Source organism: Mauremys mutica, chromosome 12 (assembly GCF_020497125.1).
Source record: "Mauremys mutica isolate MM-2020 ecotype Southern chromosome 12, ASM2049712v1, whole genome shotgun sequence".
Taxonomy (NCBI): Eukaryota; Metazoa; Chordata; order Testudines; family Geoemydidae; genus Mauremys; species Mauremys mutica.
Window position 1 is genome coordinate 30936512 of NC_059083.1, and position 22168 is coordinate 30958679.

The 22168-nt window shown below is 46.4% G+C and overlaps 1 protein-coding gene across 1 annotated transcript; it reads right to left on the minus strand.

Moving 5' to 3' along the window:
• Positions 1–15143: 15143 nt before the first annotated feature.
• On the minus strand, positions 15144–18462 carry LOC123346008 (zinc finger protein 850-like). Its single transcript, XM_044983190.1, has 3 exons — positions 18409–18462; positions 17986–18099; positions 15144–17655 (listed from the first exon to the last, which is right to left on the minus strand). Exons 1-3 carry the CDS (start codon positions 18440–18442, stop codon positions 15371–15373), a joined length of 2433 nt encoding a protein of 810 aa, XP_044839125.1. The 5' UTR covers positions 18443–18462; the 3' UTR covers positions 15144–15370.
• Between the last annotated feature and the right edge of the window lie 3706 nt (positions 18463–22168).

Genomic DNA, 22168 nt, shown 5'->3' on the forward strand with positions numbered 1-22168 from the left:
CCACTCGGGGCACACAGACAGGGTGAGGTCGCAGCCTCTTTCCAGCGCTGGCCCCTCTCAGACCCCACCCCTGCTTCCCTCAAGGCCCTGGCCAGGCCAGAAGCCAGAGCTCAGCTGTCACTCAGGGAGCTCTGACAGTACTGGGGAACCCTGCACCTTCCACCTGCCCTGGGGTGATGCACTCTGGGGAGTGTAAACATGGCCTGGGGGCTGCTCCCAGGCCCCCCAGACACCAGCCCAGGTCAGTGTGGATTGCCACGTACACGCAGGGGTGAAAGAAAATGCAGGCCTGTTATTTACCAGGCAGCACGTGGCAATAGACTATATTGGTAAGGGATGCAAGGAGAGTATGGGCCATGATGCAAACTGCAGACACACACACACAACTAAAATTAATCAATTTAAAGTTTTATTGGGGATAATTACAAGGGGTAAGGGAGCAGCGTATGATTAGCTAATAGAGTTAATGAAACTTAAAACACACAGTGACTAAATATCTACTAACAATATTTATAAACAAAGATGCAGCATTTAGTAATAACTGATACTTACAAACACAAACCAACGCATAACGACCGGTAAACTGGAAGTTAGCTAATGTAACGCCAATATTTAAAAAGGGCTCTAGGGGTGATCCTGGCAATTACAGACCGGTAAGTCTAACGTCGGTACCGGGCAAATTAGTTGAAACAATAGTAAAGAATAAAATTGTCAGACACATAGGAAAACATAAACTCTTGAGCAATAGTCAACATGGTTTCTGTAAAGGGAAATCGTGTCTTACTAATCTATTAGAGTTCTTTGAAGGGGTCAACAAACATGTGGACAAGGGGGATCCGGTGGACATAGTGTACTTAGATTTCCAGAAAGCCTTTGACAAGGTCCCTCACCAAAGGCTCTTACGTAAATTAAGCTGTCATGGGATAAAAGGAAAGGTCCTTTCATGGATTGAGAACTGGTTAAAGGACAGGGAACAAAGGGTAGGAATTAATGGTAAATTCTCAGAATGGAGAGGGGTAACTAGTGGTGTTCCCCAAGGGTCAGTCCTAGGACCAATCCTATTCAATTTATTCATAAATGATCTGGAGAAAGGGGTAAACAGTGAGGTGGCAAAGTTTGCAGATGACACTAAACTACTCAAGATAGTTAAGACCAAAGCAGATTGTGAAGAACTTCAAAAAGATCTCACAAAACTAAGTGATTGGGCAACAAAATGGCAAATGAAATTTAATGTGGATAAATGTAAAGTAATGCACATTGGAAAAAATAACCCCAACTATACATACAACATGATGGGGGCTAATTTAGCTACAACGAGTCAGGAAAAAGATCTTGGAGTTATCGTGGATAGTTCTCTGAAGATGTCCACGCAGTGTGCAGAGGCGGTCAAAAAAGCAAACAGGATGTTAGGAATCATTAAAAAGGGGATAGAGGATAAGACTGAGAATATATTATTGCCCTTATATAAATCCATGGTACGCCCACATCTCGAATACTGTGTACAGATGTGGTCTCCTCACCTCAAAAAAGATATTCTAGCACTAGAAAAGGTTCAGAAAAGAGCAACTAAAATGATTAGGGGTTTAGAGAGGGTCCCATATGAGGAAAGATTAAAGAGGCTAGGACTCTTCAGTTTGGAAAAGAGGAGACTAAGGGGGGACATGATAGAGGTATATAAAATCATGAGTGATGTTGAGAAAGTGGATAAGGAAAAGTTATTTACTTATTCCCATAATACAAGAACTAGGGGTCACCAAATGAAATTAATAGGCAGCAGGTTTAAAACAAATAAAAGGAAGTTCTTCTTCACGCAGCGCACAGTCAACTTGTGGAACTCCTTACCTGAGGAGGTTGTGAAGGCTAGGACTATAACAATGTTTAAAAGGGGACTGGATAAATTCATGGTGGCTAAGTCCATAAATGGCTATTAGCCAGGATGGGTAAGAATGGTGTCCCTAGCCTCTGTTCGTCAGAGGATGGAGATGGATGGCAGGAGAGAGATCACTTGATCATTGCCTGTTAGGTTCACTCCCTCAGGGGCACCTGGCATTGGCCACTGTCGGTAGACAGATACTGGGCTAGATGGACCTTTGGTCTGACCCGGTACGGCCTCTCTTATGTTCTTATGTAAGCTCTGTTTGATACACGTGTGCTGAGAGAGAGGCTTCGAGGTGATCAGGCTCGGTTACGGGTGTACACAGGATACACAGGATTCGTTTTTCTTTCTCCTCTCCCTGCCTGCACATGGCAGGCAGGCCTAAAGTACCAACTATGACATCATAGAAGTGTCATAGGGGACGGGGCCCAAAACCTGTTTGTGTTCGTTTCTGATTGGCACAAGCAAAGTTTACACCAAGTAGGGGAGCAGGTGCCTTAAAGTCTGGCTTCGCCCCCAAAAGGTGAGGAAATGCATATTGTTTTAGAATGCATTCAACACTGAATGACAAAAGAAGAGGCCAGGGCAATACCGGTATGGGCAAGTTTTACAGGATGCAGACAGGAACTCATCTCAACATGCCCCCGTGCTCTGGCCGAAATAGTTAGGCCGAAAAACTAAACTTCCGAGTCCGACTCCTCATCCCCACCTACGAGGGGATGCGCTTCGGGGGTGGAAGCGATGTAGGCCGAGGCAACAAACTTGTGAATGCAGGCTTTAATGAAGGCACATCCGAGACAGAGAAGAGCGAGCCCAACCAGAAGGGACACAAACAGGGATTGGAAATAGGATTTGTAGGGCGCAAGGCCAAGCCAATCGAGTCATGACCAAAACTGGAAGGACTCTCGTGACTCTCTGACAGTAGAGCTCAATGTTTGCAGGTCTTTAACAATTGAGGACAAATTAGGAGAAATAGAAGGCAAAGAAACGCAGCATTTATCAGCAAAGTTGGGATATACTTCAGCAAATTTAGTACAAAATGAGGAAGATTGTAACAAATATTGAATCATTAATCTATTTTGAATACTATACTGAACAAGGGAAGTTAACTGCTGATTAATTAAGAAGAGGCCCTTGCCCGTAGTATTAGCAAGCATTTCAATAGCAAGGGATTGAAACAGCACTTGATCACGTAACATCATATAACCAACAGGGTTAAAACTTACAATAGAGGCGGCGAGGGAGGAAGCTGCTGTTTGCAAACAGGTCCAAAAAGAGTGGGTGCTACAATGGCTTCGGTGGCTAGATGGCAAGGTATAAATACCTCCGCCCTGTAGATACAGGGTGCCAATGGTGCATATACCCCGGGGATTGGGAGGAAGCACAGCAAATGCAACATTACCACAAATCCAAAAATGACCGGGTCTTAAGGAAGAAACTGTGGTATGGCTCCACCCATTATTGGTTACAGAATAAAAGCTGGATGCACGATTGATACATGCAGCCTCAGCATGATGCATATGCTGGGCATGAAACAGATACGTATGTGTTATGGAGGTATAGGAGGTTCCAAAAAAAATATTATAATTAAGACGATAAGAAAATTAATGGGAGGGGGGTAGGTAAAATTAAGAGTGGGTTTAGTTAGGGAGGTATTAGCATAAGTGAAACTCCACATAGAACAATTAGAATAAGTACCAACCCAAGAAGGGCTGGGGTTAAACTATTACCAATAAAAATCCAACAATGAGATGCTGAAACTTTAATACTCTCAATTAAAGGAAAGCTATGATCACTTCGACCTGAAGCATTAAAAACCGGAAACACATAAGAATTAAATTGTGAAGAACAATTATTCCAAACACTAGAAGCAGCCCACCGCACATGGGAGGGGGGGAACAATTTACACTAGATATATTAAATGAAGAAAAATTATAAACTATTGGTACAAACTGAAAGGGTAATGGATATTTAGATGAGAACTGAGTGGAGCAAACAAGACAATCTTCTGGACTCAGCGCTGACAGGGACTGGTTTCCGCTGACCTCCTGCACCCAGTAGGCGGCAAACCAAGTTTGTAGTCCACCCTCACCTAAGGGCTCTGTGGGCAAAGATGTTGTGAGGGAGAGCAGTGGGCAAAGATGTTGTGAGGGAGAGCAGTATAACAAATACAAACCAACTATAAAATTAAACCAAAATAAATTTTAAATACAGATACATGCAAATACTTTGAGGGTATACTTTTATGATGCTTTGTTATGTTTGGGAACCAAAGGTGGAAACCTGTTGAAAATGTGGAAACCTGTTGAAATTGTTTGGTTAGCTTTATGCATAAATTGTTATTTTAAAACATTTTGGTTATGACATTCTTATAACTATAATTAAAAGTGCAAACAAGTATATAAAAAGCCCAAACAAGAAATTTACATTTGTTAATATTATCTTTACCTTAATGTTGAGGTTTCCCCTTACTTTTTTTTTTGAATAACAAATTTAAAAAAAACTTAAAAAACAAAACTGTGATTGATAAAAGAGAATTCCTTTGTTTGCAATTGCATTGTTGAGGCAGAAATATATGTACATATATTTGTAACTGAAACCTTTTTGAACTTTGCACAAAAAATTGGTTTTAATATACTATGATTACACCCCAACCATAATTTTAAAATAGTGTGGTACCACATCTTATATATATATATATTTAAAAGGGTATAAAATTGACTTTTGTTGCAACAAAATAAAAATAATTTTTTGAAAAGAAAAAAAAATAGTCACGTGACACACACAACATAGACACAACACACACACATGACATACAGGACAAACTTACAATTAAAAACAAATGGCTCCAAAATTCTATTCATATTTATACAAAATAACACAACCAAAAATAAAAAGTAAAAGGGTTAAACATTTGAATAAACAAATTATTACCTTATTTAAAACTTGTAGCATAAATTTGATAAAAATATATTAGTATTTGCCAAATGTATTGTATTAATTCGGTAACAAGGAATTTTGCATTACTTTATATTTAACATTATTTTAAAACTCTGCTATATGGAAATAAGAAAAGCCCATGTTTCAAATATTAGTTAGTGGTTAGAATAAGAAGCAGAGAGTGCACTTCTGTTGCTTGGCAACCATATCTTCAAGAAAGTTAGGAATAATTCCAGCTGTTGCATTCCTGAAGGGTTAAAATAATTAATTTACTGTATTTAAAGTTTTTACCTTGTTTTCTTTTTGTTTCTTGTTTTGTTCTGTTTTCAATTGCTTTATTTTTTGGAGGTTTCTGTAAAAACTATAGCTTTTAATTTTTAAAACAAAGAGAGAGAGCCGAAGTGAGGAGAGGGGGAAGGGGGGGGTGAAGAGCAACCTAGGAAGGTAGCGAGACCTGAGCCAAGAAAGATTAACTCCATCAAGGTTAGTTATCGCAATAGGCAAAGCTTCTGCTACAGTTTTAGATTCAGTAAATTCTGGGGCTGTTGGCAGAGCTGGATACAGAGGAGTTTTAGGAGCTTCATATGGGGGTGGCAAAATTTTCTGAGAGGGACTGGGGGGGGGAGTGATGGGCTCTACCTTTTCTGTCTTCTCCTCATTATCATCTTTAGGAGAGCCTGGGGCTGCCTGTTTAGCTGCAAACATTGTGCCCCTGTGGAGGACAGAACACAGATCAAGGGCCTTGCATATCATGCTAAACAGGACTGTGGAAACATCCTCAGAGTATCTGCCAGGGTTAATGGCACAGTATAGCCTTTTAGAGTTTTCCCCGAGCCAAGGGAACAGATCCATTCTATTTTTGGATTAGTCGAATTTTGGCTAGTAAAAAGGTGAAACTGCAAATGTTGGAACTATTCAGTTTCATTATCTGCGCGGTCTGCAGCATGCCACGGGCATGCCCCAACTCCCCTGCATCCTGTTCGTGACGCCATGTGGATTGCCATGTACACGCAGGGGCGAAAGAAAATGCAGGCCTGTTATTTACCAGGCTGCACATGGCAATAGACTATATTGGTAAGGGATGCAAGGAGAGTATGGGCCACGATGCAAACTGCAGACACACACACACAACTAAAATTAATCAATTTAAAGTTTTATTGGGGATAATTACAAGGGGTAAGGGAGCAGCGTATGATTAGCTAATAGAGTTAATGAAACTTAAAACACACAATGACTAAATATCTACTAACAATATTTATAAACAAAGATGCAGCATTTAGTAATAACTGATACTTACAAACACAAACCAAAGCATAATGACCGGTAAACGTAGAAGCTCTATTTGATACACGTGAGCTGAGAGCATAGGCGGCAGGTTAGTATAATTTTTGGTGGGGCCCAAAATGGTGCCCCCCCCCACTCCCACCCTGTAAGCCGATATAAAATGAAGCTACAACGCGTCAGTGCCACAAGATTACAAGGGTCAATTAAAAGTGGAAAGTCAGAAGCAGCACTTGCCTACTTCAATATACAGTATTATATTTTGTTGCACCTGTTGTGATGAAGTGGGAATGTTCTTAATATTTTCTCTGAATACTGTGTGGGTACCTCAGTTTCCCCTGCAAGATGCCAACTGAAGGTGTTGGGGACAAAGAGATCAGGTGGCCTCCCTGTCCGGAAGAGACACAGAGGCCAGAGGAGGGAGTGTCAGTTTGGAGCTGGCTGGGGAAATGGGGAGAGACCCAGAACTTGGTTCTGGGCTCCCCACCCCCCAAGATGGACCTGACAGAGGGGTTCTGTTTTCTGTACCAACAAGCTCTGTTTAAACTGTGTTCCCATCATCTAATAAACCTTCTGTTTTACTGTCTGGCTGAGAGTCACATCTGACTGCGGAGTTGGGGTGCAGGGACCTCTGGCTGCCCCAGGACCCGCCTGGGCAGACTCGCTGTGGAAAGTGCATGACGTGGAAGGGCATGCTGAATGCTCTGAGGTCAGACCCAGGAAGGTGTAAGCTTCTTGCCCTGGAGACAGTATGCTCAGAGAGAGGAGGCTCCCCCAGAGTCCTGACTGGCTTTGTATGGAGGTGTTCCAAAGCATCACAGCATCCCCTTCCACACCGTGCACTTCCCAGAAGTCCGCACAGGCACTGACACTCCCTCCTCCGGCCTTTGTCTCTTTTCCAGGCATTAGGAGGCCACCTGATCTCTCTGTTCTCCAACACCTTCAGTTGGTACCTTGCAGGGGAAACTGATTTGGGAGAAATGAAGTAAAAGCTGCCCAAACCGAGCTTGAGCACTCCTGAATTTTGAGGTGTTCAAATCTGGAAGGCAGGTGCTGGAGGTGGGAGAGGGCTGTGGGCTCCGCGGGGGAGCATGGCAGCAACTGTCTGGAGCTGCACGGAGCCAGACACGCTGGTCTGAGTGGCACAGTAAGCGGTTTGGGGGTTGGAGAAGAGGTAGGTAGTTCCAGGGGGCAGTCAAGGGACAAGGAGCAGGGGGGGTTGGATGGGGAAGAGGTTTGGAGGGGCAGTCAGGGGACAGGCAGCAATTGGATAGGCATGGGAGTCCAGGGGGTTTATCAGGGGACAGGTAGGGGGTGCGGTCTGGGGAGGGAAGTTGGGTGGGGTCTCAGGAGGGGGCAGTTGGGGACAAGGAGAAGGGAGGCTTAGATAGGGGCTGGGGTCCCAAGGGGCAGTTAGGGGCAGGGGTCTCGGGAGGGGGTAATCCAGGGACAAGGACCAGTGGTGCTTAGATAGGGGGTGGGGGTCCTGAGAGGCAGTTGGGGCAGGGGTCTGGGGAGGGGGCAATCAGCGGCCACGGCCGGGAATCGGAGGGCTCTGGGCTGCCAGCAGCCGCGGGCAGCCCAGAGCCCTCTGACTCCCGGCCGTGGCTGGGATTTAAAGGGCTCTGGGCTCCCCATTGGAGCTGGTCACTGCTTCCTGGATTGGAGAGATGCTCTCCCTGTGAGGCTGGCAGCTCCTCCCTCTTCTCTGGGCTGGGGATGGGGCTCCCCCACCCAATGCCACCTCCTACTCTCTGATGTTAAACGGCTCTTCCCCAGTGCTGCATCTTCCTCTCTGTTCCCTCGTCTGGGAGTGGAGGCTGCATTAGGGGAGGGAGTTTCTCACTGGGTTTTTAAGCTGGTACCTGTCCCCTCCTCAATAAAAGCTTCTGATCTCTTCCTGGCTGTTTCTCTGCTGCTGGGAATGGAGCAGCCCCAGCAGGGGGAGCTGGGAGCTGAAGCTTTTGCAAAAAAAAATGAGAAACTGGCTGAGGAACTGCAGACATATCTCTGCTCAGCCTCATGTGGCCAGGACAGAGGCAGCCCCCTGGGATGGAGGCCTGTCCCAGCAACAGTGAGAAGAGGGCTGCTGGGGAGAATGAAAAATTGTCTCAGCCTCCCCCAGGGCTGAGCTCTGCCCCTAACGCTCTGATTCTATTATACCCTCACCCCAGCAAATATGACTCTGGATCCAGACACGGCTCATCCTGACCTCATCCTGTCTGAGGATTGGAAAAGCGTGAGACAGGGAGACAGATGGCAGCGACTGCCCATCACCCCTGAGAGATTTGACACTGATCTCTGTGTGCTGGGCTGTAAGGGATTCGCATTGGGGAGATATTGCTGGAAGGTGGAGGTGGGGGGTAGACATGGGGGGTGAGGGGAGGGGGAATATCCCACTAGGGACCCTGTGATCAGCCTCTCTAGCCTCACACACCCTAGTCTGTATGACCTCTGCCTGTGGACTTTCTACCATGCTGTCTCTATAAGCCTAAATGTTGCTTCCAGACTCAGCTCTGTGCAGCCTCTGAACTGTCAAACCATTCAGTGACTGAGGTAGAGAAGACAACCTCATCATTGCCCCAGGGATTGTTCAGCCTGTTTGCCACTGTCTTCTATGATCCAGGAGGACTCTGGGGATCCTGGGTCAGACAGTGTCACTGAGACATGTTGGGGATGGAAAAATGGGCTTCTCTTCCCACGTTAACCTAGCCCCTACAGCCTGGAGGACTCCTGTCTACCCAAACCTCTGGCCTCTTAATTCTATGACCCCTGGAAGCTTCTCCCCGATTACTTCCTGCAGCCCTAGAGATGAGAGGGGGAAGGGGAAGAACCCCTGGAGCTGCAAGAAGCAGAGGGGTCCTGAGGGGCAGATGTGGGGGCTGAAGAATTGGAACATAGGGAGGGGCTGGCAGCAGAGGTGATGCCGGATTGGGGGCAAAATTAACAGCTGGTCTGGGGACAGGCGGGTGTGGTGATGGCCAGTGGTTTCCCCAGGAATTGAAATTAGGGGGGGTGTTCGAATTTACAGGGGGGGTGTCAGGACCAATGAGATATATAAAAGAGATATGATAAGATAAATACTGGTATCCCTGAGGGGTCGGTACTGGGACCAGTGCTTTTCTACATATTCATAAATGATCTGGAAAAATGGGTAAACAGTGAGGTGGCAAAATTTGCAGATGATACAAAACTATTCAAGATAGGTAAGTCCCAGGCAGACTGCGAAGAATTACAAAGGGATCTCATAAAACTGGGTGACTGGGCAAGAAAAATGGCAGATGAAATTTAATGTTGATAAATGCAAAGTAATGTACATTGGAAAACAATCCCAACTATACATACAAAATGAAGGAGTCTGAATTAGCGCTAACAATCAAGAAATAGTCATTGTGGATAGTTCTCTGAAAACATTCACTCAGTGTGCAGCGGCAGTCAGTGATTCCCAACATTCTGTTTGCTTTTTTAAAAAGAACAGGAGCACTTGTGGCACCTTAGAGACTAACAAATGTATTTGAGCATAAGCTTTCGTGGGCTACAGCCCACTTCATCGGATGTAGCCCACGAAAGCTTATGTTCTTTTTGCAATACAGACTAACACGGCTGCTACTCTGAAACCTTTGCTTTTTTAAGAAAGGGCTAGATAAGACAGAAAATATCATATTGCCTCTATATAAATCCATGGCATATGTACACCTTGAATACTGTGTGCAGATCTGGTTACCCCATCCCAAAAAAGACATACTGGAAATGCAAAAAAGTCAGAGATGGGCAACTAAAATGATTAGAGGTATGAAACAGGAGAAGAAATTAAAATGACTGGGAATTTTCAGCTTAGAAAAGAGACGACTACGGGGGGATATTCTAAAGGTCTATAAAATCTTGACTGATGTGAAGAAAGTGAATAAAGTAAATGTTTTGTTAGGATAATGCAAATTTAACATAAGAATAATGCAAGTTACACCAAAACACATAACAGATCTAGATTTTAAAAAAAATATATAATTTAAAAAAAATGTATTTAATTTAAATTGACTTTTGAAAAGTAAGCCATCATGGGGTAAGAGGGAAGATCCTTTCATGGATCAGTAACTGGTTAAAAGATGGGAAACAAAGGGTAGGAATAAATTATCAGTTTTCAGAAAGGAGAGAGATAAATAGTGGTATCCTTGAGGGGTCAGTACTGGGACCAGTCCTATTCAACATATTTCATCTGGAAAAATGGGTAAACAGTGAGGTGGCAAAATTTGCAGATGATACAAAACTATTCAAGATAGTTAAGTCCCAGGCAGACTGCGAAGAGCTACAAAGGGATCTCACAAAACTGGGTGACTGGGCAACAAAATGGCAAATTAAATTCAATGTTGATAAATGCTTTCCAACGTGCATTACTTTGCAATCTCAACTATACATACAAAATGATGGCATCCGAATTAGCTGTTAACACTCAAGGAAAAGATCTTGGAGTCATTGTGGATAGTTCTCTGAAAACATCCACTCCATGTGCAGCAACAGTCACAAAAGCAAACAATGTTGGGAATCATTAAGAAAGGGATAGATAATAAGACAGAAAATATCATATTGCCTCTATATAAATACATGGTACGTGCACACCTTTAATAGTGTGTGTAGATCTGGTCACCCATCCTAAAAATATATATATTGGAATTGGAAAAGGTACAGAGATGGGCAACTAAAATGATGAGGGGTATGAAACAGGAGGAGAGATTAAAGTAACTGGGAATTTTCAGCTTAGAAAAGAGATGACTAATGGGGATATGATAGAGGTCTACAAAATCTTGACTGGTGCGAAGAAAGTGAATAAGGAAATTTTATTTAATCCTTCACATAACACAAGAACTAGCAGTCACCCAATGAAATTAATAGGCTGCAGGTTTTAAAAAAACAAAAGGAAGTATTTCTTCACACAATATAAAGTCAGCCCAGGGAACTCTTTGCCAGGGGATGCTGTGAAGACCAAAACTATAACAGGATTTTAAAAAGAACTAGATAAATTCCTGGAGAACAGGTCCATCTGTGGCTATTAGCCAGGATGAGAGGGATGCAACGCCATGCTCTGAGTGTCCCTAGCCTATTTGCCAGAAGCTGGGAATGGGCAACAGGGGATGGATCACTTGATGATTCCCTGTTCTATTCATTCCCTCTGAAGCACCTGGCCTTGACCACTGTTGTAAGACAGGGTACGGGGCTATATGGACCATGGGTCTGACCCAATATGACCATTCTTATGTAAAAATTAATTATAATAAAAATGTTTAGTACAGAAACTCCCCAACATAATGACCTCCCAAGCTAGCAACAATGTGAGATAACAACCTTGGCAAATACTGCATTTTAAAAATCTTGGCCTACTGGGAAACATATTTATGTAAGTTTCCATTCCCAGTCACAAATCCAGCATTCTGGAGCAAAGTGACTAAAATATAGTCCAACAAACAAATGTTTATTTAACATGCCCCTCACTTTTCCCTCCACCGCACTCCACTCACCGGTGTTGTCCTTGGTCAGTGGAGACTCAGAGTTCAGAGGTGCTTTCACGTGAATACACCTTCCAGGTGGGGGACAAAAAGGAGGGGTTTGCTCTGGCCACGGCTGTTCATTGTGCCACCTTTCACTCCACCACTCTGTTGCCAATGACCCTGCACAGTCACCTTCTGCTGTCACCTGCCACTGTGACCGCTGGGAGTTGGTCTCTTGAGGTTCCACCAGCTCTCAGTGATTTCAGCTGAGCCCTCAGTGCGGGAACCTCGCTGCTAGTGCAGTCTGGGCTGTCTCTTACACAAAAACACTGTACCCACAGGAACACTGTCCCCACAACAGGACTAAGCACTTAGACCTGATTGTCAGTGATTTCAGCTGCAGTGGTCACTTAACAGAACAAAAGACTATCTATTGGAGCCTAATCAGCTCTGTCTTTAAACAGTGGAGAGGGACAGGTGCCCACCCTCTCTCTTGATGCCTTCAAATCATGACAGACTAAGTACAGTTCTACTGCCCTTTACTCATACAATAAGAACAACATTTCATCCCCCCTGCCCCCCACATTCAAGTGGTTTGTAACCCAACCCCAGCCAAAATCTATCACTTGGACAACACAGCTCTGTTTGCTGGATCCCTAGGTAGATTAGGTGTGAATGTAAATATAATCTGGCCCTGAAGCCTTAGCCCCCAGCTCATCACTAGCTGTCAGGGAGAACTCATTTAGACTTTGCTTACAAACCATCATTTGAAATTATTAGGTTGGCCAACATCACTGAAATGAATGCACTGACATCATAAAAAACAGCTGTATAAGGAAGCAAGGAAGCTAGTCTATGTTCATACTTTTCAAATCTATTATACTTTTTCAGATACACATATTTTATCATACACTGTATAAGCTTTTAAAGTGTGTATTAATGTTTCAGTTTAAATTCAGATTTCCAAACAGTCACTAAATTGGTATGTAACTAGCTCACAAAACTGGGGGGGGGTTGGGAAAATTCAGGGGGGGTGTAGGGAAATCACTGCTTGTAGAGTAGGAGAAGCTGCCATTGCTGCTGTGCAACGTGCTTCTCCAAGCCTACAGCACCTTCAGCCTCCTTGCCTGACTCATCTCCAGTGCCAGTGGGCTGTGCCTGAGTGGGGTAAGGCGGGGGCACCTCCCAACTATAGTACTGTGCTGTATGGCAAAAAAAAAATCACTGGAACCCCCCCCCCATCCCATTTACATTCATTCTTATTGGGGAACTTGGATTCACTTAACATCGTTTCACTTAAAGTCGCATTTTTCAGGAACAGAACTACAATGTTAAGTGAGGAGTTACTGTACACGCTTACGGCCAATTCTTGTGAACTAAACTACGATTTATTAAAAGAAGAAAAGACAGTATTGGCAAAAAGACCATTAGACATACAAATGCAGATAGAGTCCTTAGATCAGTTTCACCAGAGATGGCCGGTTAGAATTGAAAATTGTCCTTTTCAGAATCATTTCATCACGTTCTAGTCCAATGTACAAATGTTCAACATCAGGGCAGTCCAGAGGGGACTGGAGATCTCAGTCTTAAGACTCAAACGCCCCCTGAATAAAGCTTAAGAAGATCTGAGATAAAAGGATCAGGTCTCAAGAATTTATATAGACATTTTTGCAGCCTCTTCACAGCAGGCAGTCCTTGGATGATCAACAGGTTGTAGAAGTAACCTCCTATTTCCAAAACATCACAGGTAATTAAACTACATGGATTAACAAAGTAATTATCCCTATAGAATCACAGAATATCAGGGTTGGAAGGGACCTCAGGAGGTCATCTAGTCCAACCCCCTGCTCAAAGCAGGAGCTAATCCAATGCCAAATAGAGAGGAATGATCACGTCCCTCGATCTGCTGGCAATGCTCCTACTTATACAGCCCAAAATGCTGTTAGTCTTCTTAGAAGTAAGGGCACACTGTTGACTCATACCCAGCTTCTCGTACACTGTAACCCCTAAGTCCTTTTCTGCAGAACTGTTGCCTAGCCACTGGGTCTCTAGTCTGTAGCAGTGTCCAGGATTCTTCCTTTGTAAGTGCAGGACTCTGCACTTGTCCTTGCTGAACCTCATCAGGTCCCTCTATATCCTATCCCTACCCTCCAGCATATCTACCACTTCTCCCAGTTTAGTGTCATCTGCATACTTGCTGAGGGTGCAATCCACGCCATTCTCCATGCCTTTTTTTGCACTGTAAAAAAACAAAATAGTATTTTTCAATTCACCAAGTGCCAGTACTGTAGTGCAAACTCTTTATCATGAAAGTTGAACTTACAAATGTAGTATTACGTACAAAAAATACCTGCGTTGAAAAATAAAACAATATAAAACTAGAGCCTACAACTCCACTCAGTCCTCCTTCTTATACAGCCAATCACTCAGAAAAACAAGTGTGGTTACAATTTTTAGTAGATAATGCTGCCCGCTTCTTGTTTACAATGTCACCTGAAAGTGAGAACAGGCGTTCTCGTGGCACTATTGCAGCTGGCGTCGCAAGATATTTATGTGCCAGATGCGCTAAAGAGTCACATGTCCCTTCCTGCTGGAACCACCATTCCAGGGGACCTGCCTCCATGCTAATGACGGGTTCTAATTGATAACGATCCAAAGCAGACCAGACCAACATGTGTTCATTTCCATCAACTGAGTCAGATGCCACCAGCAGAGGACTAATTTTCTATTTTGGTGGTTCGGGTTCTGTAGTTTCCCAATCAGTGTGTTGCTCTTTTAAGATTTCTGAAAGCATGCTTCACACCTCATCCCTCTCCGATTTTGGAAGGTACTTCAGATTCTTAAACAGTGAGCCGAATGCTGTAGCTACCTTTAGAAATCTCAGATGGTTACTTCCTTTGCGTTTTGTCAAATCTGCAGTGAAAATGTCCTTAAAATGAACATGTGCTAGGTCATTATCCGTGACTGCCATATTATGAAATATTTGGCAGAATGTGTGTAAAACAGAACAGGGGACATACAATTCTCCTCCAAGGAGTTCAGCCACAAATTAAATTAATTAATTATTTTTTTAAATGAGCATCATCAGCATGGAAGCATGTCCACTGGAATGGTGGCTGAAGCATGAAGGGACATAGGCAGGTTTAGCATATCTTGCACATAAATACCTGCACGGCCAGCTACAAACATGCCATGTGAACACCTGCTCACACTTTCCGGTGACATCATAAATTAAAAGCAGGCAGCATTCTCCCCCATAAATGTAAACAAACTAGTTTGCCTTAGTGATCGGCAGAAAATGAACAGTAGACATCTAGGTTCTAAAGTTTTTAACTGCTTTATTTTTGAGTGCATTTATGTAAGTAAAATAATCTGTGTTTTTAAGCTACACTTTCCTGATAAAGCGATTGCACTAGAGTACTTGTATGAGGTGAACTGGAAAATACTATTTTTATTTTGCATGTTTACAGTACAAATATTTGTAATAAAAATAATATAAAGTGAGCACTGTACACTTTCTCTTCTTTGTTGAGGTAGAAATCAATATATAAGAAAACGTAGAAAAATCCAAAAAAATTCCAATTGCTCTTTTATTATTTAACAATGTGACTCATCAAGATTCATATTTCTAACCACAATGAATTTTTTTTGAGTTAATTACTTGAGTCAATTGCAATTAATCAACAGCACTACTATCGTCTTTCAATTTCTTAACAACACCAGGTTACATTTCAAAGCTCTAGTCTCTATTTCTTGGAATGGTCCCAATAACATTTATACTCTTTCTGGACTCTTATGGTCTCCCTCTTGTATGGATTGCTTGATGTTTAACAAAGTCAGGCCTCCGTATGAAACTTTTCCCACAGTCTAAGCACTTATGGGGTCTTTCTCCGGTATGGATTTTTTGATGTACAAGTAGGGTTGATCTCCGTACGAAACTTTTTTCACAGTCTAAACACGTATGGGGTCTCTCTCCAGTGTGGACTGCCTGATGTGCAACAAGGTCTGACCTCCGTATGAAACTTGTCCCACAGATTAAGCATTGATGGGGTCTCTCTCCAGTGTGGACTGCCTGATGTGCAACAAGGTGTGACTTCTGTATGAAACTTTTTCCACACTCTAAGCACTTATGGGGTCTCTCTCCAGTGTGGATTGCCTGGTGACTAAGTAGGGCTGATCTCTGTATAAAACTTTTCCCACAGTCTAAGCATTTGTGGGGTCTCTCTCCTGTGTGGATTTTCTGATGAAGAAGAAGGGTTGATTTCTGTATGAAACTTTTCCCACAGTCCAAACACTTATGGGATCTCTCTCCTGTGTGGATGATCTGATGTTTAGCAAGGCCTGACCTCTCTATGAAACTTTTTCCACACTCTAAGCACTTATGAGGTCTCTCTCCCATGTGTTTTCTCTGATGAAAAACAAGGCCTGACCTCCACATGAAACTTTTCCCACAGATTAAGCATTGATGGGGTCTCTCTCCAGTGTGGATTACCTGATGTGCAACAAGGTGTGACTTCTGTATGAAACTTTTTCCACACTCTAAGCACTTATGGGGTCTCTCTCCAGTGTGGACTGCCTGATGAAGAAGAAGGGCTGATCTCTGTATAAAACTTTTCCCACAGTCTAAGCATTTGTGGGGTCTCTCTCCAGTGTGGATTTTCCCATGTTTAATGAGGGCATATCTCCATGTGAAACTCTTCCCACAGTCTAAGCACTTGTGGGGTCTCTCTCCAGTGTGGATTCTCCCATGTTTAATGAGGGCAGATCTCCGTGTGAAACTTTTCCCACACCCTAAGCACTTATGGGATCTCTCTCCTGTGTGGATTATCTGATGTTCCATAAGATTTGATCTTTGTGGGAAACTTTTCCCACAGTCCAAACACTTATGGGATCTCTCTCCTGTGTGGATGATCTGATGTTTAGCAAGGCCTGACCTCTCTATGAAACTTTTTCCACACTCTAAGCACTTATGGGGTCTCTCTCCAGTGTGGATTGCCTGGTGACTAAGTAGGGCTGATCTCTGTATAAAACTTTTCCCACAGTCTAAGCATTTGTGGGGTCTCTCTCCTGTGTGGATTTTCTGATGAAGAAGAAGGGTTGATTTCTGTATGAAACTTTTCCCACAGTCCAAACACTTATGGGATCTCTCTCCTGTGTGGATGATCTGATGTTTAGCAAGGCCTGACCTCTCTATGAAACTTTTTCCACACTCTAAGCACTTATGAGGTCTCTCTCCCGTGTGTTTTCTCTGATGAAAAACAAGGCCTGACCTCCACATGAAACTTTTCCCACAGATTAAGCACTGATGGGGTCTCTCTCCAGTGTGGACTGCTTGATGTATAAGAAGGGTTGACCTCCGTATGAAATTTTTCCCACAGATTAAGCATTGATGGGGTCTCTCTCCAGTGTGGATTGCATGATGACTAAGTAGGGCTGACCTCCATACGAAACTTTTCCCACACTCTAAGCACTTATGGGGTCTCTCTCCAGTGTGGATTGCCTGATGACTAAGTAGGACTGACCTCCATACGAAACTTTTCCCACACTCTAAGCACTTATGGGGTCTCTCTCCAGTGTGGACTGTCTCATGTGTAATCAGTGTTGACTTCAAATTTAAATAATTCCTGCCCTCAAGGCACTGAGAGGGTCTCTCTTCTGTGTGGCTTCTTCCATGGTTATTAAGATCTGAGCGGTTATTGAAGCTTTCCCCACGGTCCAAGCATTGAAGTGATTTCTTTCCAGTTTGGATTTCCTGAGGTGTAACAAGCTGTGGTCTCAGAACGATTCCTTTCCCAAAACCAGGACATTCATAGCTTTTGTCTTTCTTGGAGGTTGTCTGTCGGGCTGTGGGATCGCTGTGTCCTTCCCCACATATAATAGATTTATCCATTTGCTTCCTTGAGTGGTTTCCCGGAAGCCTATCTGACCTCCGCCAATTTTCCCCATCATCTCCCTGTTCCCAGCACTGGGAAAAATTCCCTTCAGCTCTTCCCAAAAAGGTCCCCTGTGATTCTCTGTGCCCAGGAACTTCCTTCTCTTGATTCCCCTCCTCGTTCTCTCTCACTGTCTCGTCACCTGCTGGGAGACACAATCCAAAGAGGAGTCATTGTGCTGGGGAGAAATTCAGAGGAATAGCACCGAGGGAAAACCCAACATACTAAAGCTGCACAGACGGAGCAATTGGATTCTGCCTCCACTTCCCACCCAAACTTTTAAAAAGAAGGAAAGTAGGGAAGGAAACTCTGGCAGTGAACAGGACATGTGGGAAGCGATGTCAGTGACATCTGCTGCCTGCTGCCCTGCCCTGGGTGAGAAGAGGAAGGAACTAAGGGCATTTACTGATACCTCAGTTTGGGGATTCTCAACTTTTTCCTTCATTCACCAGATGGTTTCTGTGTCAGTCCTCACCTGTGTGGGCACCTCTCGGGATCTCTCTTCTCTCACAGGACTGGAGATCGGGCACCCACGGCTCTTCCCCTCGTTCCAGCTGGCTGATCAGGTCAGGTTTGGGAAGGGGGAATCCTGTGCAGGGAGTGAAATCAGATTAGATCAGGGTGTGTGGAGGACTGAGAGCGTCTCTCTGAAAGTGGGAGTATTTGTCAGAAAGGACATTCCGTGAGCGGCACCTGTCCCTGTGCTCTGCTGGGGAATATGGTCACTGAGCCCCCTTGGGGAAGGCAGACGTCTGGGGAGGTGAGGGGAATTGTGGTGCACACCCAGCTCCAGTGTTAAACCCCTGTGCCTTAGGTTTTGACACCCTGGTCTCATTGCGGTGTCAGACACACAGACCCTCTGCAGCTTCCAATATGCAAGGGGCCAGGAATCCCTTACCCAGCGAAGTCACTGTCTCATAGTTCTCCTGCATGACGTCCCTGTAGAGGGCTCTCTGAGCGGGGTCCAGCAGAGCCCCCTGCCCCTGGGTGAAATACACAGCCACATCCTCGAAGGTCACCGGCATCTGAAACAAGAAGAGTCCCCCGCTCAGCACCTGCTGCTCCAGCCACAATTCTGCTAGTCATGGGGGGCTGGGGGAGAGGCCTGTAGAAACAGAATCCCACCCCCACTCTGCTGAGAGCAGCCAGGAGGCTTCAGGAGGTGGGAGAAGGTGAGAGCTCCTTGTCCCCCCAGCACATGGAGCAGGGCAGGGTCCTGGTTCAGAAATGGGGGAATGTTTCCTCCTCCCCCCACTTGCCACTGACCTGTTCCAGCAGCCCCTTCCAGTCTCTCCGCTCTCCCTTTTATCTTCTTCCCTCGCCCTGGGAGAACGGGCGACTGCCCCATTGCCCTGGGCCTTTGTTCTCATCAGGCAGCTCAGCCACTGACACTGCTAACGGGGGTTGAACCCGGCTGTGCCACTGAGGGCAGCAGCTCTGGGACTCACCGACACAGGGAGCCGCTCCCCTTGTAGGCCGAACTCCCCAGCTGGTCCCGCAAAAGGGACCCTCTGTGCAGAGTCATTTCCCTGCCCGGCTCCAGCCCTTTCCCCAGGTCTCTCCATCACCTGCAGGCTCAGGGGCTGGTGTGGTTAGAGGGGTTCCAGCCACTGGAGAAAGTGCCCCTGGGCTGGTCTCAGTGGGGTGGGATGAAGCAGGAATGCTCTTAATATTTACTGTGAATACCATGTGTGTGCCTCAGTTTCCTCCTGGTTTGGGACTCACAGGAGAAGAGTCCAGGGCTCGGGACCCTGGATTCCCCCCCAGATGGACTTTGCTGAGAGCTCCTGATTTCTGTGCTAACAAGCTCTGTTCTACGCTGTGTTCCCAGCGACCAACAAACCTTCTGTTTTCCAGGCCGGCTGAGAGTCACAGCTGAGTGCGGAGGTGGGTGCAGGGCCCCTGTGGGGAGCGGGTCAGGCGTCTCCTTAGGCTGCCCCCAGGGCTCAGGCTGGGTTCCCCGCCCGCATCTCCTTGAGCTGCAGCCTCCGTCCGCACCAGCGCGGCCAGGGGCAGGGAAACAAAGCAGCGGATGGGGGGGCGGGGAGGTAACGTGATCCCGGCGGCAGCTTTCCCGGGCCCCGGGCGGGAATCGCAGCCAGCTCCGCGGGGAGCAGCCTGGGGCCAAACCTCCCCCTGCAGCCCGGGGGTGCCGGGGGGGGGCGGGTCTCTCTCACCTTCCCTCCGAGCGGGGCCCCCCGGGGCAGGGGCCGGGCCGGGCTGGGGGCTCTGCCCTGGGAGAGGCTCCTGGGGGGGGAGCAGCGGGAAGGGCCCTGCTGGAGATTCCCCTCTCCCGGCTGCAGCCAGGGCTCCGGGCTCCCAGCACCAGCCGCCCCCGGGGCTCGGGGATCTCGCCAGGAGCCTGGGAGCCAGAGTCACCGCAGCGGCTGCGAGTCACTTCCTGCTGCCGGGCCGGAGCCCAGCGCTCGCTGCCCCGGAGCCGCCTCCCGGCTGCTCCTGGGTCCTAGCGCTGAAGGGATCGCGCTGCAGCATCTCTGGGTCCGGCTCCTGTTCCACTCCCAGGCTCTCAGGACAGAAGGGAGGGACCCTCTTCCATCTAGCGGGGGGAATGGGTGACACGTTTTCCTAAAATACTTACTGAACTTTAGGGAAACCAGTAAAGATGCACAGAGGTAAGCGGGGAAATGGCCCCACTATTGGGGGGAACTTTCCTGACTTAAACACCCCCCGGGTGGAATCGAATAGCAGAAGGATCTGAGTCCTCGCTCCCTTCACCCAGAGCCTGCCTGACCCCGAGGGCTCCCCTTCCACTCTGCTGTGTGGCAAAGTCCTTATATCCCCGACAAGGCTGGGCGCAGGCTTACTGTGGGGCTCGTCCCCCACCCTGGTTGTGACCACTCAGGACAGGGGCTAGAGCGTCCCCACTCTGGGGCACTTCCTCCGCTCTGGACGCTTCCCTGACCATTGTCTCTACCCCAGAACAAATGCAATTTACTAAACAGCAGCTAATAAAAGAAATCAGGAAACAATGGGGAAGGCGAAAGGAAAACACTTCACCCCACTCTGCGGGCCTGGGGGAAGCACAAACAGCGTCTGTGGGATGCCCGGGCAGGTCACAATCTGTCCTTCCCCAGTCCCAGGCCTCCTGCCCAGGCCCTGGCTGTGCTGCAGGGATGCTGCGGGTCAGACACCTGCTCTGGCAGTGGCCACACGCCCTCAGGCTCTAGGGGACAGGACCCTTCTTCCCAGTGTCCCTGGAAAGGTGCAAACCCAGAGGGCAGATAAAAAGCCCTTGAACTTGGTAAACTCTGTAAATTTATTGGAGGGGTGGGGGGCAGACTCGTGATCTTTGAGCACTTCTGGTTGCTGACCTAGTTCTGTCCCTGCCCCCGCCCCCAGGGTTCCACGGGGTGCAGGCCATGGCAGGGGGCAAATGCCAGTAGGATGTGGATGACTTCATCAGCTTCCACGTCCAGCCTCAGGCCCCTTACCCCTGTCTGTGTCCTGACTCCCTCCCTCCCAGAGCCATGGCCCTGCTCCTGGCCCCACTCAAGGGGGTATAGGGGGCACGGAGAGGGATAAGGAGGCACCGCCCCCCTACTCTAAAAATCATTCCAATGGGCCCAGAGCAATTCCAGCCTCTCAACATCCCGGTTAGTGTCAAAGGGACCAAAGTGGGTAAAGTTGCTCTTATGATGATTTCTTTGCATGATCTGTATCTAGGTTGTGCTAAAACGCAGTAAGTGAAGTTTGAAGGGCGGGAAGGGATGATGAGGTGAAAAGCAAATCGCACTTGCAGATTGTGGGTCCTGGGATGGTTGTGAGACTGCAGGGATGTTGGTTCCATTGCTGGGAGGTGCTTGAATGAGAGAGGAAAGAGACAGTTTCAGACCTTTTTATATTAAATATCTGAGTGTGTCTCTGGGTCTCTCTGTCTGTCTCTGTCATGATGAAAACACAGCTCTTTGAGTTCAGAGTGGGGATGCTGGTATAAATACGAAAGCCTGAAATCTCCCCTCTCTTATCCTTTCCCCCTCCGGACACTCTGCCGCCTGCACTGGAGACAAAAAGAGGGGAACCACTCGGGGCACACAGACAGGGTGAGGTCGCAGCCTCTTTCCAGCGCTGGCCCCTCTCAGACCCCACCCCTGCTTCCCTCAAGGCCCTGGCCAGGCCAGAAGCCAGAGCTCAGCTGTCACTCAGGGAGCTCTGACAGTACTGGGGAACCCTGCACCTTCCACCTGCCCTGGGGTGATGCACTCTGGGGAGTGTAAACATGGCCTGGGGGCTGCTCCCAGGCCCCCCAGACACCAGCCCAGGTCAGTGTGGATTGCCACGTACACGCAGGGGTGAAAGAAAATGCAGGCCTGTTATTTACCAGGCAGCACGTGGCAATAGACTATATTGGTAAGGGATGCAAGGAGAGTATGGGCCATGATGCAAACTGCAGACACACACACACAACTAAAATTAATCAATTTAAAGTTTTATTGGGGATAATTACAAGGGGTAAGGGAGCAGCGTATGATTAGCTAATAGAGTTAATGAAACTTAAAACACACAGTGACTAAATATCTACTAACAATATTTATAAACAAAGATGCAGCATTTAGTAATAACTGATACTTACAAACACAAACCAACGCATAACGACCGGTAAACTGGAAGTTAGCTAATGTAACGCCAATATTTAAAAA

What these genes read in the sequence shown, in the direction of transcription:
- LOC123346008 (XM_044983190.1), bottom strand. Translation starts at nt 18,442, where the DNA reads ATGCAGGAGAACTATGAGACAGTGACTTCGCTGG. An exon ending in TGAGACAGTGACTTCGCTGG is followed by an intron (nt 18,100 to 18,408) that starts GTAAGGGATTCC and finishes CTCCCTGCACAG; the next exon opens with GATTCCCCCTTCCCAAACCT. An exon ending in CCCGAGAGGTGCCCACACAG is followed by an intron (nt 17,656 to 17,985) that starts GTGAGGACTGAC and finishes TGTGTCTCCCAG; the next exon opens with CAGGTGACGAGACAGTGAGA.